Here is a 17,412-nt window from a genome sequence, read left to right on the forward strand (position 1 = left end):
GGAGAGAACAACGCATCTTTTAATATCACAGAGACATAATGTCTTGACGAGCAGAAGCACATATTGGTTCACAGTTAATACATGCAATAATTTTCAAAGGGATGTGAAAACCCTATTTAACCTCACCTTGTAAGTTATAGCTTTTAAAACATTTTTTCACCTGCAAAAATGCATAAACGAGACTATCCACTGCTATGTTCAGGAACAGAACTATCCAATCTTCAAAGCTTATTACTCGGCCGTGGAAGATACTGCAGTGTAATATTTTCACTTCAATATTACACTAGTGTAATACCGCTTGACGTATGACGTCAAAATGGTTCAAAGTTGTGATGTCACAATGCTTCTGTCAATTTATGTTAGCGAGCAATAAACAGAATACTAAACACGCTTCAGTGAAATACCATTTTCATTAAACTCATTAAAGATTTAGTATCAAACTCACTTTAGCTCGTTTGATACCACTTTCGCTCGTTTGATACCAAATCATTAACTCATTTAATAAAAATGGTAATACACGGAAGGTCATTTAGTATCCTCTATTTATTTCAGATTAGAGAAATAAGTGACTCACACGACATGATGTTCTCCTCGAACTTTGCCCTAAAGTCTGCTACTCCTCCATATCTGTTCCTCATCCCATCATCCACAAATATGAAGTGGGTGTGGTCAGCATTGAGGTGGACGGGCTGGCCATGGAGGATGGTGTTGCTGGTGCGGTAGTGGGCATTGAACTTACCCTGGCATAACATAAAGACAGTTCCCAAACACTGTGTGCGTATATCAGCCATAAAGGCAGCATAGACGACAAGTCAAAAAAAGAAGTCAAAGTTGACAAAAGACTGGAACACCATACTGACCAAATGATCTTAAAAGTCAGTTCTTGATATTTAGTGACCAATTCTGTTCCATCATCCACAAAATCTGTTTATATTATTTTGTTTCAAGTTGTGAAATATATCATTACCCTTCCATCAGAGCTTTCAAGGAAGTTCCTGCCTTTCACATAGCCCCATGGGGCAATACCTATACAGCGCAGTACATGCGTCATCCTGTCATTGTCCCATTGGAAGGTTTGCCCCTCATGGACAGCCTGGCCCACCGCCTTCATCACACCCATATTGAATCCTGATGTGATTAGCCAAGCAGACGTCGTCTTGGCAGCCTATAATATTAACAACAACAACTAACTTAAGCTGACTTGCAAAGATATCATACCACGTGGAATTGAAAGTTTCCAAATTTCCCTTAGAAATCGAAGTGAAGGATTTTTTAACAGGTATAATAAATATGTCATATATTATGGCCATGTGAAATGAAGACCTTATCAACAAAGCAGGCAAAGTTCAAGAGTTTATGCCCTGTGATCTGAGATTGCATGTAAATGTAGTGAGTATGGACTCACGTAGCCTCCAGCAATATCATATTGGGGGGAAACCAGAAATGGGCTTCACAGATGGTACCCATGCAGAGAATCAAACCCAGGTTGTAGGCATGATGAGTGAACCACTTGAACCACTAGACTACCCTAATGCCAAGTCTGGCTGAAGGGCTCAAGGAATATCATACAGTGATATTCTTCATTTGTTTCTGGATCAGCAATAAATGTAAAGGCTATAGCCGATTCTTAATATTTATACATGTGACCTTTGACCAATTCCAAAACGAGGTTACACCCACAACGATGGCTGCTGACCATTGTTGTGTACCTCAGTGTACATCCGATGCACGAAACAACGGTTCACTGTCATTTCACACATTTCCAGACCCTGAATATCTTCAAAAGTGGTGGAAAATGGCTATTCGACGAGATGAAAGACTCTTCTTTACGGTAGGCTATATTCAATTACACTGTGTCTTTCAATAGTTAAGTTATTGGAATATTCCTAAGAGTACTGTGCACCCTGGTTATAATGCCACCCTGGAAATAATGCCATGATTTTGCCAGAACAGATTTCCTGTCTATATAATATTTTGATTATAAAGCCAAACTGGATATAATGCCACTTGCCAATGATTTGAGGAATTATAGTCATATTCTCATGGTCAAAATTCAAATTAGACTATCAACATGTTGTATACATACCTCAGTATGTTAATTTATTAATTGACATGACTCAGACTCCTGAATGCTTTAAGTCTTGTAATGCAAGACAGGATAACACATGTGACAATACACTTTCTGCCACCTACAACAAGAAGTTATATGCTGTCCCTACAAGCAGGGATTATCCAGTTATTTAAGGTCCATTATAGGAGGCATCAGCTCAATCACCTTGTTGATTGCATGGGTCCTCTAGCTGCCCTACCTGGTAATAATGACACCCCGGATATAATGCCATATATTCTCCTGGACAAATGGTGGCATTATGACCAGGGTATACTGAAATTATACTTGATAAAAACACAGCACCTTGACAACATGCAAAGCTTGTCTACCTTGATAAGACCACTGTTAAAGGTGTCCCTCATTCTACCATCCAGTTTGAAGTTTTTGGCGCCACCTATGACGGAGATCACAAGTTTGGGAGGAACAGGTTCCAGGATCCTCCAGTACTTCAGCATCATCTCCATGACATCTTTCTCAGAATCTGTGGAAGCCACTCGGATGTACTGTAACAGAAAACGGTTTACCATTTAAAAAATGTTAATGCTATTAATTTATTTTTAAGTAGAAAATATCAACCAAATGTGTTTCTGTATCATAGTATATCATATACAGTGCACTCTGGATATAATGCCATGTATTTGAAAGACCGGATTCCCCACCCTTTCAATACCCTTGTTATAATGCCATGTTTTTGAAAGAACGGATGTCCTACCCTTATAATAGCCTGGTTATAATGCCATGTTTTTGAAAGAACAGATTTCCCACCCTTACAATACCCTTGTTATAATGCCACCATGGATAAAATGCCATGTTTTAGCCAGAATGGATTTCCTACCCTTACAATGCCCTGGTTATAATGCCACCATGGACAAAATGCCATGTTTTAGCCAGAATGGATTTCCTACCCTTACGATACCCTTGTTATTATGCTACCAAGGATAAAATGCCATGTTTTAGCCAGAATGGATTTCCTACCCTTACGATACCCTTGTTATAATGCCACCTTGGATATAATGCCATGTTTTAGCCAGAATGGATTTCCTACCCTTACGATACCCTTGTTATAATGCCACCCTGGATATAATGCCATGTTTTAGCCAGAATGGATTTCCTACCCTTATGATACCCCTGTTATAATGCCACCTTGGATATAATGCCATGTTTTAGCCAGAATGGATTTCCTACCCTTACAATACCCTTGTTATAATGCCACCCTGGATAAAATGCCATGTTTTAGCCAGAATGGATTTCCTACCCTTAAAATGCCCTGGTTATAATGCCACCATGGATATAAAGCCAGAACTTCTCCTGAACAAACCATGGCAATTTAGCCTGGGTATACTGTATAGGATATTTACAATGAGGACCCCCACCTGATAATAATCTCTGTATCATATGATATCATTTTGAAAAGACAGATGTCTATTTTGCCCACTGAAACAACTTCAGAACTTATGTATGAGTACAAGGCGACCTGAATTCACCCAACTACCATACAATGCAAGATGAAGTCATGTTTGTGTATAGTAACATCTGTGCAGTGACGTACATCGATGGCCTAAATCAACTGAGACCATTTGTCATTCAGCATATAGATGTTACCTCCATTCAAAGAGCTCACGAAAAGAAGTGCCTGCTTGGATTCATTTGCATACTTAATGTATTATGATAACAAGTTTATCAAACAGGTTTATTGTATTGATAACACTTTCCATAACACCACTGATAAAGATATTCCGTTGAACTAGAAATTTACTTGACCAAATCTTGTAACCTATTCACACCTCTTGTTACATTATCAAACAACAATGTTCAATCTGGAAATTAATTGTGCTAACTGGAAATAAATGTTTACTTATCCTGACTCATACTTATATTTGTATTCTATATGCATAAATTATCACAGTTTACCTTAGCTGGCTTCATGCCACCAATCTGCTCTATGTCGAATGAAATCTTGCCAAAAGCATTGGTTGTAAATGTCTGAATGGCTTGGTCCTCAGACCATGACACTTTTGGCATGACTTCCGGTGGCTTGGCTCGTTCATTCTTCACCATATCTGTATACTCTGAAAACAAACGAACATTTTATGTCTCTAAACATCAACTTCAAGTATGTTTGATGTTACATTTATATTAATAATGAGGCTAGCATAACACTCACATTGAGCCTTGAATAACACCCACAGTGTGCCTAGAATATTCATAAGAATGATCAAGGCATCCACAACACTAAGAATGAAGCTCGCATAACACTAAGAATGAGGATAGCATAACACTAAGAATGGGGATATCATAACACTAAGAATGAGGCTAGAATAACACTAAGAATACGGCTAACACAACACTAAGAATAAGACTAACATAACACTAAGAATGAGCCTAGTATAACACTAAGAATGAGGCCAATCTAATACTAACAATGACACTAACATAACACTAACAGTGAGGCTAACATAACACTAAGAATGAGGCTAGAATAACACTAAGAATGAGGCTAGAATAACACTAAGAATACGGCTAACATAACACTAAGATTGAGCCTAACATAACACTAAGAATGAGGCTAGCATAATGCTAACAATGAGGCTAACATAACACTAAGGCTGGGTGTAAAATAACACTAAGAATGAGGCCACCATGAGACTAACATTGAAGCTTGATTAACACTAAGACAAAACCTACCATAACACTATACGAATGATTCAGGATGCCATAACACTAAATTAGGCTTCCATATGACTAAATGGGCTTCACACATAGTACCCTTGTAGGAAATAAAACCCAGGACTTCACTGTTTATCAAGCAAATGTTTTTACCACTAAGCTACCCCACCACTCCCTATAACACTAACAACGAGCCTCAGATAATATTAGCAATATAACATAGCAACAACAATAGAAATATACATCACAATGGTGGCAACTTACCTGCAGGTACAAGAAAGGAATGGGCAAACTCCAAGTCATTAGTCACCATGCTCTTGGGTCTGGTTGTTTTCCTCAAGCCAGCATGATTGTACAGGATTTCCCCACAGTGGCATCTGCACAGTGTAAGTTGGACAATATCTCTACTGACATATTCATTGAAGGGTTACTGCACAGAATGTCAACCAAAAACAGAGGCAGCATGAAGATATGGGAAAAGCAATTAACAATTAACACTGTCAGTACAAAAAGTAAACTGAATAATTCATGGTCTAACTTTGAGCTTTGAATGACTAAAAATATACAACAGACTTAAGCACCATGTTCCTGAGGTCTGCAAATATGGAAAACCTCCCGTCTTCAGCTCAATCAAGAAGGGAGGAGAGGGAAAATGGGCTTTAACACCGTGTTCCAGATTATTGCCTATCTATAGCAACAAGTATGAAAGTGTGTTTCTCAGTTTGTGTGGCTGCTTGGTAAGATTAATGCGGTTCTACAGTGATACCACTGAGATACTATGCTTTCATTAAACATGGTTCCCCTACTCACAATATACTGACACTTAGCAACCAACTCTTGTTTAATTTCCGTAATACTGAGAGTGAGTATGGATTTAGGCAACTTATAGCAATATTCCAAAATTGTACTCATGTGGGGAATTGAACACAGGTGTTCGACATGACAAGCGGACACTTTAACCACGAATTGTTACCCCACTACCCCTTAATGCTGTGTGTCAGGCAAGGTAACAACAAGTTCCATCTTTTGAAGTCATTTGTGTGACAAGGCCAGGGATCAAACTACAGACTTTCTTGCCTTTTAGGCAGACACTCTATCAACAGGAACACATTTGGACTGTCAACTGGTCATATTTGTGGTAATGGCTGCTGGCATGTTAATAATGGGGTGTATTTCTGCAAGATGCCCTTGGTATCAACCAGTTTATTGACCTGCAAAGATACAGGTTAGAATTGATTTCAGTAACACATGCTTTTCGTAAGAGGATCGGTTGGGCAGACTTGCTGACTTGTCATGGTATCCCAGTGGTGTAGATCAAAGCTCATGCTGCTGGTCACTGGATTGTGTAGTCCAGACTCTAATATATACAGACCACTGCCGTAAAGCAGGGACAATGAGCATTGTTGAACAATAAACCAACAAAACAGTTTATCACTGACTCAAACATCAGCTAAACAATCTTTCTGGTTCTATGCCATCAAATTTTGCATTGTTTGATGAATGCATTGTAATGCATTGACACCTAAAGAAATTATAGAAGTAGATTATTCAAAATCATCCTATTGAGTTTTTCCTTGTTTTGTATTGTCAAGTGAGAACAGACAAAGTACTGACAGCATTTGAAAAATATGCCTGCCCTACCACCCGGGATGGGCTGTTTTCAACATGGACTGCCAGATTCTCAAATTCACCTGCTCAATGGTTAAAATTTAGACATGCATATGACAGTATCATGTGGGCAGGTAAGTTTTGGTTAGAGTTGGCAAGATGTACATCTAATCCAGCCCTGTGGTCTGGCTGCAGGTTTTCATACCCTGGGAATTTAGAAAATTCATGGATGTCACTTGACAGTTTTGAACCGATAATCCCTGCAGGAAATATATATTGTCAATCTAACCACCCCACAATTAGCCAACTATTATGACTGCCAACAGCTGGGACAGCCAAGCACATTGTGTCCAGTCTAGTAAAGTTGTATTTGGCAGTCTCACAATTCGGAACCAGGACTGGTTCTTGAATATATGCTTGTCACCGGAAATCTGGTACTGGAAGTAACCTGTGCCCTGTCTTGCATATCGCAGGTTGTCATTCACAAAGGGAGCTAGGAACCAGTTTAGTTGAGGAAGTAATTCCTCATAAGCCTTACAGGCCCTACTGGGATTAAATTCTGATAGCTTTTAGTCAGCATGAGGGCTATGTAGCGTACTGTGTGTGCCTCTTAGATTACACGCTTAAAGCTGGCTGTCAGTATTATTGTCAGGGAAATCATTCTTATCAGATGCACTGAGTTCCCAAGCAAAGACAGAATGTTTAAAGGTTTGCATTGGTCAAGACTGAACATAGACATTCTCCCATATATATACATGCAACATAGGATATATAACTATATAACTATATAACACACAGCAACTTTAGCAACTAAGTCCAAGGCAAGAGCCAAGTGGGATTCTGTTTGGTCTTGTCTGCTGAGATGATCAAAACTAATATGTTAACAGCACTAATATACAGCTGAAAAGATGGTGACAGCCGAGTAAAAACAATTTTGCCAGACTGTGCTAAACACATGACAGCTAATTAACAATTAATTCATTACTGCTTCAAGCACAGCATTCTTCTTCTTATGGCATAAGAGAATCATTCCTAAGTTACAGATCTCAATGATTCAATAATTATCATCAACAGTACTGTTGGTATATATGAAACAAGATATGTTGAGTTAAGTGTGTCTTACACAAATCAACAACACATATCTCAAGTCCGTTTGGATGTGATTAGGCCATCTTCACATGCACAGTCTACTTTCCATCTTATCTTCCACTTACTTCAGATCTTTGACAATTTTCACTTTCTGGTCTGGTTTTGGCACAAACTTCTTGCACTCTTTCATGTGAAAATGCCTCCTGATGAAATCTGTCTGTTCTTCCAACACCTGTAAAATTAAATATCACTCTGTCATCATAGTTACCACAACAGGACACCTCCGCAAATTTTCAAAGATGAATCAAAGTCAAGTCAGGAAAAATCTGTTTCATAAATTTTCTCTATGGGACTAACAATAAAATATTTTTGGGGGCACTGGGTTTGGAATAATATTTTCAGAATGTACCAAAAGATATCATTTACCCTCAAATTATACCAAACACTGTCCACCTGACATCGGGGTTAATATTGTTTAGATCCTATCCCCAAAAGAACTGTATGTCTGGAGAAACGAGTGAAAGGAAAAATATCATTTCTTGAAATCAGTACATACTTAAGAATGAAGATTTTATGGATATCAACTTCTTTATATGAGAACACAACATTTCGGAGTTAATGCTTACTCCTTCATCACCTGATGAAGGAGTAACGTCCGAAACGTTGTGTTCTCATATAAAGAAGTTGATATCCATAAAATCTTCATTCTTATGCACTTCACTTCTAAATGCCCTTCAAAGACCAGTACATACTTGCTCATAACCATCATGAAGAGTTGAAGTTCGTTTCGGAAGCCTTGGAAGTCCAATCCGTTTGCGAATGTCTGAGTACCTTGCATCTTCAAGAGTCACATATGGTGCCAGCGGTTCTGGTGGTATATCAGACATACGGGACTGGAGCCCCCCTCCATAACTGTGGTGCTGTGCGGTCATGTCCTCAGAGGGGTAGACTCGACGTCCTGAAGATGCCATCTTGATTTGGTATGATATCTGCCCTTAGACCATCATTCTGTTTTTTGTTTCAGTGGAATGATAGGGTATCTGTTGCACAGGAAACAAGTATCACATCAAATAAAGATTTGGCTAAATCAAATCATCTTTGAACATCCTACTTTCAATATAAAATTATAAGTACTTAACATTCATTCACTACTATTGCTTTGTTCTGAGCCCAAGCAAAGTGAGTGACCTACTGCTTTTAGCAATATTCCAGCAATATCACAGTGGGCTTCACACATTGTATCCATGTGGGGAATCAAACCCAAAGAGGATAACCCTTTCAGAAAGCTAACATGGTAAGAATATCATGAGTGGGATGATTCCATTGCCTGCTGCAGGTGAATGGCCAACTAAGGAATTCAAGTTGCAAAGAGGAATCAATAAAGATGATTCTGCTATGTCATAAAAGAATGGGTCTATAGTGTTGAGACAATATAATTGAAGATTTTATTTTTGTATCTAAACCTTGTGCAAAGTTTGCATATAATACTGAAATGTGATATTACACTTTCACAAAAACATAAAACAAAAAAAACAACGAAAATCAAACAACTGAAACAAAACAGATTTTCTTTTTCAAATCAACTGTGGATAGTGGAAAGTTAAAAATTCAAAAATGAAACTGAGGCATCATTTAAGTATTTTTGTGTGTGTGTGTCCGTTATATTCATTATGAATAAATATGTGCAACTGTTCCACGTATTATCTTGATCACTGCCCATTAGAAATATATATATTAAAGATTTGCCACTTAATTGGCTCTACATGTATTTTGCTTGCGTTACCATAACGTTCGATGAAAATCATACATACTTTCACAATTTCACTTCTAATACATGTTCGAACTAAATCTTCTTCGACAGTCATGGAAAGGTAAAATTAATAACGTGACGAATTAGAATACAGTTTATTATATATACTGAAGGAGTGAGTGTGAATCTTAGAGCTGTTTCTAAGTCTGTTAGCGGCAGTTGGTTATTCGGCCTAAATATGGCCAGAAAACCAGAAGACAGTTTAAGGGTTTTCTCTTTAACGAAACTGAAACACATATATGTTTGGTGTAAACGTAAGACCATCTATATTGCATATTCTGTCACCTTCAAATTGTATGATGGTCTGCCTGACCAGGGAGCTCCATGGGGGTCGAAGCGGAAGTTTACAATGCTGCCATGGCAAAGGCATGCGCATTCCCAATAAGCACCGAAAGGGAGAATGTCACGTCCCTAAATTCATCAATTAATACCTAATCATTGCGTTACAATTACATCCCCAAGATAATTGTTTCGGTAAATAATTAAGTCATACAACTTACATATCAGAAGTTTTTTCTTGAACTTCAATATAAACGATGTCCGAAGGCGAAGAATATATATTCGTTCGTACCTCTAAAAAGCGCACCTGTTTGGAGACACTTCCGGTACATCCGGTTTCGGTTCAGATGTTGGCGGGATATCGAGCACATTGTTACGGTTAAATTGATTGTGTTTCCAGGGATAACATCGTGCATTTGTAATGATAAATTCCTAAATAGTTGCAGAAAATGTTAGAATTGAAAAGGAAATGTTCATTTACAGATGACATACGCCGAGAAGTACAACCGGTGAGATCATGCGTTGAATATTTTATTGTTCTAGTTATCAGCTGGTCACAAAGACTGAAAAGTACAAACCGTAACACTTTGCAACATTAGCTGAAATAGAAACTCTTTGGTTAGATGGTTATAATAATGTTCTGTGTCTATAAGTCAGTCGCACTCTCAGTTGATGTTCACATTTGTTGCCAGCTGGTAAACAAATTTAATCATGCTAACCCCCTGCGGTCAGTCTAAGTAAACTTATCCTCAGTACTTTTCGTTACACTCCACTACTCAGTGGTGGAGTGTAACGAAATACACTGAGACTAAGTGTACTTAGACTGCCCCTGCGGTAAGAATTCCGTCCGTACCTCCACCCCACTGACAAGCATACCTCACCATAAATATACATTTCGTGAATTAGAACAAGTATAAAAAAAGCAATCAATGAACTTATTTCAGTGTTGCAATATAACACTGAGGAAGGTGGAAATGTTCTATGTGAAAAGTGGGCGGAACTCTTGCCCTTCAGACATATCGTGATATATTATTTGAAGCGGTTTGTATGAAGAGATCGCCTTTATCAATATCATAACTTTTCCTAGTTAGCTTTATCCAAGATCTGGTGAAATGAATGTGATAAACAGAATAGCAAGTTCTTAAAATTAAAGATTATATTATATATTTTATCTGTTAACAAGAGCATAAACTTCATTTTATTGACTCCACCAACTGGACTTGTGATCTGCAGCATATCTTATGATCTAGGGACTTGTGAAGACCTTATTATTCCATAGGAATCCAAAAATCATTACAAATTCTAAAACTAGAATCTTAAGGTTAAAAATAAATTTATGTTCATGTAGATGACTAAAAACTATTTGATCAATCTTTACTTTGTCCAAACTCAGGTACTCACCATCACGCCCAATTCATATTGTATTTTTTAGGAGAAGAAACTTTGTTACGGAATCTCAAATGAAATATCCACAATCTCAACAAACATCTCTGTTCGTGAGAATCAGATTACAGCCTTAGACTTGTCCACAAGACCATGTGAAAATGTCTGTGACACAAGGCTGCACATTTATGAAAATTCAGCAGACATTCAGGTATGCATTCAGGTCTTAGACCATTTCTTCTGCTTCCTGTTAGAATTTGCTGTTTATCTTGGTTTAATTTTTGTTGAAATTAACAAATACTGGAATGCTCTCTTGTAATCAAATTGAAAAGTCAGTGTGCCAAATTTCAATCGAAAAAGTTGAGATGGCATACTTTGTTGTCCTAGTGGGAGATATAGTTTAAACAAAACTAGCATTATGAACAAGACTTTACCGGTAACCATTCATGTGGCATGATGTAACTTGTATCTTGAACATTAGTCAGCACTAAACGTAATATCCTGTTGTATCTATTGTCAGTGCCCATGCTGCTTTGTTTGAAATTTGTGAGTGAGCATAATCATGACAATGACAACCTTTAGGAAAATAGTTGATAAACTTGGTAAAAATCATATAGCATGTGCCCTGTTCAGGCGCTGACCCACTTTGAGAAATTGGTTAGGCAGTTAATCCAGTTTGGGGAAAAGATGGATGGATACGTAACTTCAGAACCTGACCCTCCGCAGCGTAACACCCAATGTTACATGCACTTTCATTATGCTTCTTCTCGTTTTTGGCATCAGGGTAGCCTAGTGGTTAAAACACTTGCTTATCACCCCGAAGACCCAGGTTCAATTCCCTACATGGATACAGTGTGTGAAGCCTGTTTCCGGAGTTCCCCCGATGTTTCTTGAAGGTTGCTACAAACCAAACTCACACACACTCATCTTTTTGAAAGTATAGTGTGACCATATGTGCTTCTGCACCAGTTGAAGAATATTTGTATTTTCAGGTGAAGCAAACCGGCAATGGCTGGACAACAATGGATGTTGATGTAATGTCATCAAATGTTCCAACAGAGTCCAATGTTTTGCCTCGATGTGCTAAATGTGCAGCTGGACAAGGGGTAGGTGCAAATCAAGGTTTCTTTAGAAAATTCCACATCTTGAAACAAGCAGTCACGATAACTAATTTGTCACCTAATGGTCAAGATTGCCATCCCCTACCTTAGAATTTGAAATCTGCATAATTCCTTCCTGCAGGAATGAGTTGTCATGGTTACTGACAAAGAGCTGGACAACCATTATTGTTTTCATGTAATAATAAATTGTTGCATAAGATTTACATGCTCATATACAGTTAAAATGTTAGCTTGTGCAGAAACATCATAGTAATTCACTTTCCAGTCACACAGTATGGGTCATTTATATGACTCGCACGTTTCCACTTATATGACTTGACTAGGAACAGTGTGATTTTAATATTCAGTGCTTGTACTCAGCCTGTGCTAGTTCTGTTAAAATAATGATAAAACACAGCCCACATCTTTCAACACTGCTCAAGATAATAGCTTTCTCTGATTTCACTTACTCCAGTCCAGTAATTTTGTTTCACATTATTTCCAGGGCCACATTTCACATTTGTTGAGCTGAGGCCATGGCTTGATTCACCAAGGGGGACAACTCCTTATGTAATGCTGCTGTGAGATGCAGGATTTGTGGAGCTACTGTTGTCATGGGGACATTTGATGTAATGGACTTGATAATTCCTTGTTTTGAAACTCAAATTCACATGTTCACTTGACAAAATGGACAAACCAGCTATGAGAACACCTTCACAAGATATTCTAGTCTCTTCAAAGATTCTGAAGTCTTACGTGTATAAGCCAACTTGAGTTCATAATAGTAATACAATGGAAGCTGCCAAAACCAGCATTTGTCCAATCCGGCAAGTTGTCAACACCAGTATAAAACCCCCAGTCCAGTTCGTGGCTTGTACATTTATCATCAGCTCTATAATCTGGCACGTCTAAACTGGATAATTTCGTCAGTCCAGATGAGTGTCTGTGTAGATAGCTTCCACTGTACTTGCTCATGGAAATAACAGACAGCAAATGAACTATTTGATTGGCTCATTAGAGGTTGGTAAGTAACAGTGACCGCCATGACAGTTGCAAATGTCTTCCCTATTTGTTATCTATGACAAATACAGAAGTTGTAATCTACAAGAGGCAAACATCCTGATGACACAGTCTCTAACAACATCTAAAGGAAGGAGTTTCAAACAGTCGTCACAGGACACGTGTTTGCTGATACAGACTACAGGTAGCTGGTGTTTATGTTCCTGTTTGTGAGGAAGTGGTGTTTGTAGCATCCTCAGTATCACTTTAGTATTCTTACACTGATCCTTGGCTCTAGTGTGTGCACAATCTGAAACTGCCAGCTCTTGACTGATTGAAGCAAGGAAAAACACTAAGTAACTCAAGTGGAGCTCTGTGTAACCAACATATGTTTACTTTTCTGATGACTTTTCATATCAGTGTATCTCCTTTTAAGGCAAATTACACTAATTGAGCATTTTGTTGATACAGACTATCGCTCATCTGGTCTTACTGTTATGAAAACACTAACCCCTGTCAACCAGATACCACTCTGGCAATGTGATAGACCTGTTTTGATTAGGGCTGCAACGATTACACTTACTGGCAAATATATGTATCACGAATGATGGCCAAGAAATACGAATAATTATTCACGAATGCAATATTGTAGTTACATGTTTGATGCACAATATGGAACACTGATAATTTGTCGTAGTAATAACTAGTGATCTGACATGACGCCACAGTACCATTTGCAGCCATGCAAACTAACAGGACATGCACTACTGTAATGCTGGAACATATTCCATTCTTGCATATCTTATTTTGATTAGGGCTCAAGTAAAACATGCTCAGCTAAAAAAATTATAAATATTCATGCATATGCAGTTCAGGTGACCAATTGAATTGGTAATGAATTGATGAAGGGCTTCATTTCGACATTACAGCCTTAGTTTTGGCAGAATCTGGTTAAGGGAGAGGACACTATTTGCAGTCTGCTGTTAAGGAACTCTCTTACTTCTGAATTTAGAAACACTAAATCTAAATATACTTTCAATTTTGTTCCTCTCTTTTGCTCCAAATTTCACTAGACATATATGAGCATAGCCTTTGTTTTATGTGCAAGTAATGAGGCAGTTAAGAAACCAATTATTAAAAGTCCACTTTTACCAAAATGTGAGAATTGAGGATTTGTGTGCACTGAATTAATGATGGTGTAGCCATACATAGGGGAAGCAGGCAGTTCATCTCCACCACTAATGTATATTTCCACAACAGTGTTTCTGTGATCTCGCAGTTACATCTGCAGCTGTTTTATAGAAAGTCACTGTGTCAGTTGGCTGGGGTGTTGTCAGACTGTTGTTTTACAAAATATTGGTACAGTTTATGTACTTAAGCAATCATAGTTGTATGTATAAAAGTCACAGTGTTTTTTTACACACACAAGAATCTGTTAATGGTGCTATTAAAGCTATTTTACCTTTTAGCATTCCTTGTATGAATAGTTTAGTGAGGGTATTTCTCCTCTGCAAAAAGAAAGTTACTCTTTTTTTAAGTAGCTTGTTACAAGTTTATCATTTCAACATCCAAATGTTTGCCATATTTACCACCTGAAAGTAATCATTTTCAAGAACTGGGAGCACTTGCATGTTTAAGGTTGTTGATATTAATACAGAAACACCTTTAAAACACATGTTCAGATGTTTGTAACATTTGAAGAAATGACCCAAAACTTGTGTTCCATGTTTTTGGACATGGGTTAATCAAACAAAACACATATTCAATTATTTTAATTTTATATATTTTAATGGTATTTAAAAGTGATGCTCATGAATATTGGATGAGTAAGAATATTAAATTTGTGCTCCTTGAAATAAATCCTCACCTTCACATATTACATTGTAAAATTTGACAGTCAAACAAAACTGTCATTTTGTCACATCAGTCCATGTCATGCACGTTTTTTTATTTACTGCTCAAGTAATTTTCTTGTCTTTTTAGCTAAAGCTGCTCATGTATTTTCATTGTTTCATGATAAATGTGTAACATTATGCATGCATTATTTCAGTTTCTTTACACATGTTCAAAAGGTCCATGGCTGAGGAATGCTTTGACCACTAAACTGTATTGTGTGCTACTGATAATTAGCATTTGAAAGATTTATTTCAACATTCTGAATATTATGCCTGGAAAATGTATGAAGCTTTCAGTGGTTAAGTGGATGAGGAGAGAAAAGCAACATCAGTGTGGAAATTAAAAGAATAAAAGCTATGGGATCCTATACAAAATCATTTTTCCACTCTTAAGGGCACAGTTATTTTGTAACTTATGTAAGTATTGTACCATCTTTAAGCCAGATGTGTGAGTAATGGGAGATACTGAACACTTCTGTACTAAATAAGAAACAAAGCTTTTTGAGAGGTTTTGTTGTGGTGTTTGAGGATTTTTCTTGAAAAATTTCTGGCTTTTGAAACATGTGAACAGTTTCTTCTAACCAGTTATTAAAGGATATGATATTTGTTTTGTGTTTTAGGAAGTAAATATGAGTGTTTTCTTGGTCATTTTTAAATATATTGCATCCATTTTAGCACTTTCTCATTTGCTTCTGTATACGTTCGAGCCAAGTACAGACAGAAAGTAAATCAACTGAGGCATGTTTTGTTATACACTTGTAGAGTTTTGTGTACCTCCAAGACAAATCATGTTAGACATTTCAGTCAGTTATTGATTGGTAAATCTTTTTACCTTTATGAAGTTTAGTACCAGGCTAAATGGTAAGGCTATTATTAAAATTACACATATATTATGATACATGTGTATTGAGTTTATTGTGAGCTGATATTACGTGTGTATGTACCATAGCCATTGTTTCTTTTCAAGTGGGTAGAGGTATTAAATGTTGTCAAGAACTTCCAGCTTGCTTCTTGAAGGCTCGTTCAATATTTATGTCATGTTTTTATTTGTTTTTGTTAATAAAATCGATAAAATCAAATACTTTTGTTTTGTCCTGTCGTATTAATGAATGTGCTAGAAATCTGACATGCTTATGCAAAACTGTCAGAGAATACTACTTATGAACATTCAATATTCTAGTCAAGATCTATGGTAAGTAGAGCGTGATATAATTGGCAAGTGAGCTGGTTTCACTGCCACTTCCATGACACCATATCATGCCAACTTGATAGAAGGTAGACTAGAATTTAGTCTTTAATGTATTATTTAACTTTATTTAATTAATTTCATTTGAATCAATGTTTCCAGAGAATCTTTCACCTCTGCTGTTTTCATACTATGTTTTATCAAGAGGACATTATACATGCTTGAGTTTCCTGATTTGCCTTGATTTTGAGAAATTCAAAACAACAGTCATGTAGATCCAAGTGAACTTGTGAACACCACTCAGCCCTGCTGTTTTCATCTAGTTATGACTGACACAGTATTCTGCAATCTTGAAAAAGCCTGGAATTTGGGCACTTAGTCTTAAAGGGCCTGGAAAATCTGTTTTTGCCTTTAACAGCCTGGAAAAAATGTAAAAGCCTTGAATTCAAGTTGAAGGTTGATGAAGTCAAGATGGTGTCTGCTAAGTAACATCCAAAGTGTGGGTTTGTAATATAGATTGCTTACAACTGTTTTTGGATGTTTGTTACAAAAGTATGAAGACACTTTCCATATATTTTGTTTTCATTGGTGTTCAAGGTGTTTGAATGGCTGCAGATTTAGTAAGGTCTACTGGTCTTGAACCTTGATGTCTGTCTAGATATGGTTTTGTATTATGCTGTTTTGAATTTCTGATTAAAAATAAAAACTCAGAAGTGGCCTATTTATTGGTTTACCTTTATAATTGCTCACCTTAGTTTTGCCCAGACTAGCCTTGAAAAAGACTAAATATTGGTCTTGAAATTCTGTACGAGCACTGACAGGATTCACTGCATAATAGTGCAATGAATATTATATCATCATAGAAGACAATGTATCAGGTATTTACGTCACGATATGGCTAAATAGTCGCCAGTGTAATCTGCCGGACATGTCCGCCTAGTTTGTACCGCTAGAAAGATGCTTGGACTCATGGTCAGCTGAGTGAGTGAGAGAGGTGGTGTTAGCAGTACCACGGCGGGGACACACCCATTTGGGGAATCGATCTTCTGCATGACATTCCTCTTCCCCGCGGCCCGGGGTAGGGAAGTTAAGGGTGGGAGTTGGTCTGTAACTTGAGATCGCGAAGTTGGCGAAGGGCCTTGATATATTTTTTCGGTATAAATCTTTTACTGTCTATATGTTTCGATTTTTTATCTAGAATCCTGTCAATGGGTCTAAAGTCTACATTGTATCTATAGCTATCTATTATGCGGTCAATGTGGCTTAGTGGACCAAAGATTGTACTT

At 37.4% G+C, this 17,412-nt stretch overlaps 2 protein-coding genes across 3 annotated transcripts in view; one reads left to right on the plus strand and one right to left on the minus strand.

The window, feature by feature from the left end:
• The window catches only part of LOC137265662 (transient receptor potential cation channel subfamily M member-like 2), a 33,900-nt gene extending 24,254 nt beyond the window's left edge, over positions 1-9,646 (minus strand). For both annotated transcript variants that reach the window (XM_067801095.1, XM_067801094.1), the window contains exons 1-8: positions 9,570-9,646; positions 8,227-8,514; positions 7,600-7,706; positions 5,042-5,154; positions 4,022-4,179; positions 2,440-2,613; positions 968-1,165; positions 575-740 (exon numbers count right to left, since the gene is read on the minus strand). In XM_067801095.1, the coding sequence (XP_067657196.1) occupies positions 575-740; positions 968-1,165; positions 2,440-2,613; positions 4,022-4,179; positions 5,042-5,154; positions 7,600-7,706; positions 8,227-8,445 (1,135 nt within the window). In that variant the 5' untranslated portion in view covers positions 8,446-8,514; positions 9,570-9,646. The remainder of the gene's footprint in view (positions 1-574; positions 741-967; positions 1,166-2,439; positions 2,614-4,021; positions 4,180-5,041; positions 5,155-7,599; positions 7,707-8,226; positions 8,515-9,569) is intronic.
• Positions 9,647-9,872: 226 nt separating this feature from the next.
• Positions 9,873-16,019, plus strand: LOC137266353 (uncharacterized). Its single transcript, XM_067801840.1, has 4 exons — positions 9,873-10,072; positions 10,996-11,157; positions 11,939-12,052; positions 12,552-16,019. The coding sequence occupies exons 1-4, from the start codon at positions 10,013-10,015 to the stop codon at positions 12,576-12,578; spliced, it is 363 nt and encodes a 120-aa protein (XP_067657941.1). The 5' UTR covers positions 9,873-10,012; the 3' UTR covers positions 12,579-16,019.
• Positions 16,020-17,412: the final 1,393 nt, after the last annotated feature.

The sequence above is a fragment of the Haliotis asinina genome, chromosome 15 (genome assembly GCF_037392515.1).
Source record: "Haliotis asinina isolate JCU_RB_2024 chromosome 15, JCU_Hal_asi_v2, whole genome shotgun sequence".
Lineage (NCBI taxonomy): Eukaryota > Metazoa > Mollusca > Gastropoda > Lepetellida > Haliotidae > Haliotis > Haliotis asinina.

Excerpts from the sequence above, each read along its gene's own strand:
- LOC137266353 (XM_067801840.1), top strand. The coding sequence starts at position 10,013 with ATGTTAGAATTGAAAAGGAAATGTTCATTTACAGATGACATACGCCGA. Across the intron at positions 11,158-11,938 it reads AAAATTCAGCAGACATTCAG|GTGAAGCAAACCGGCAATGG; the intron begins GTATGCATTCAG and ends TTGTATTTTCAG. Across the intron at positions 12,053-12,551 it reads AATGTGCAGCTGGACAAGGG|GGCCACATTTCACATTTGTT; the intron begins GTAGGTGCAAAT and ends CATTATTTCCAG.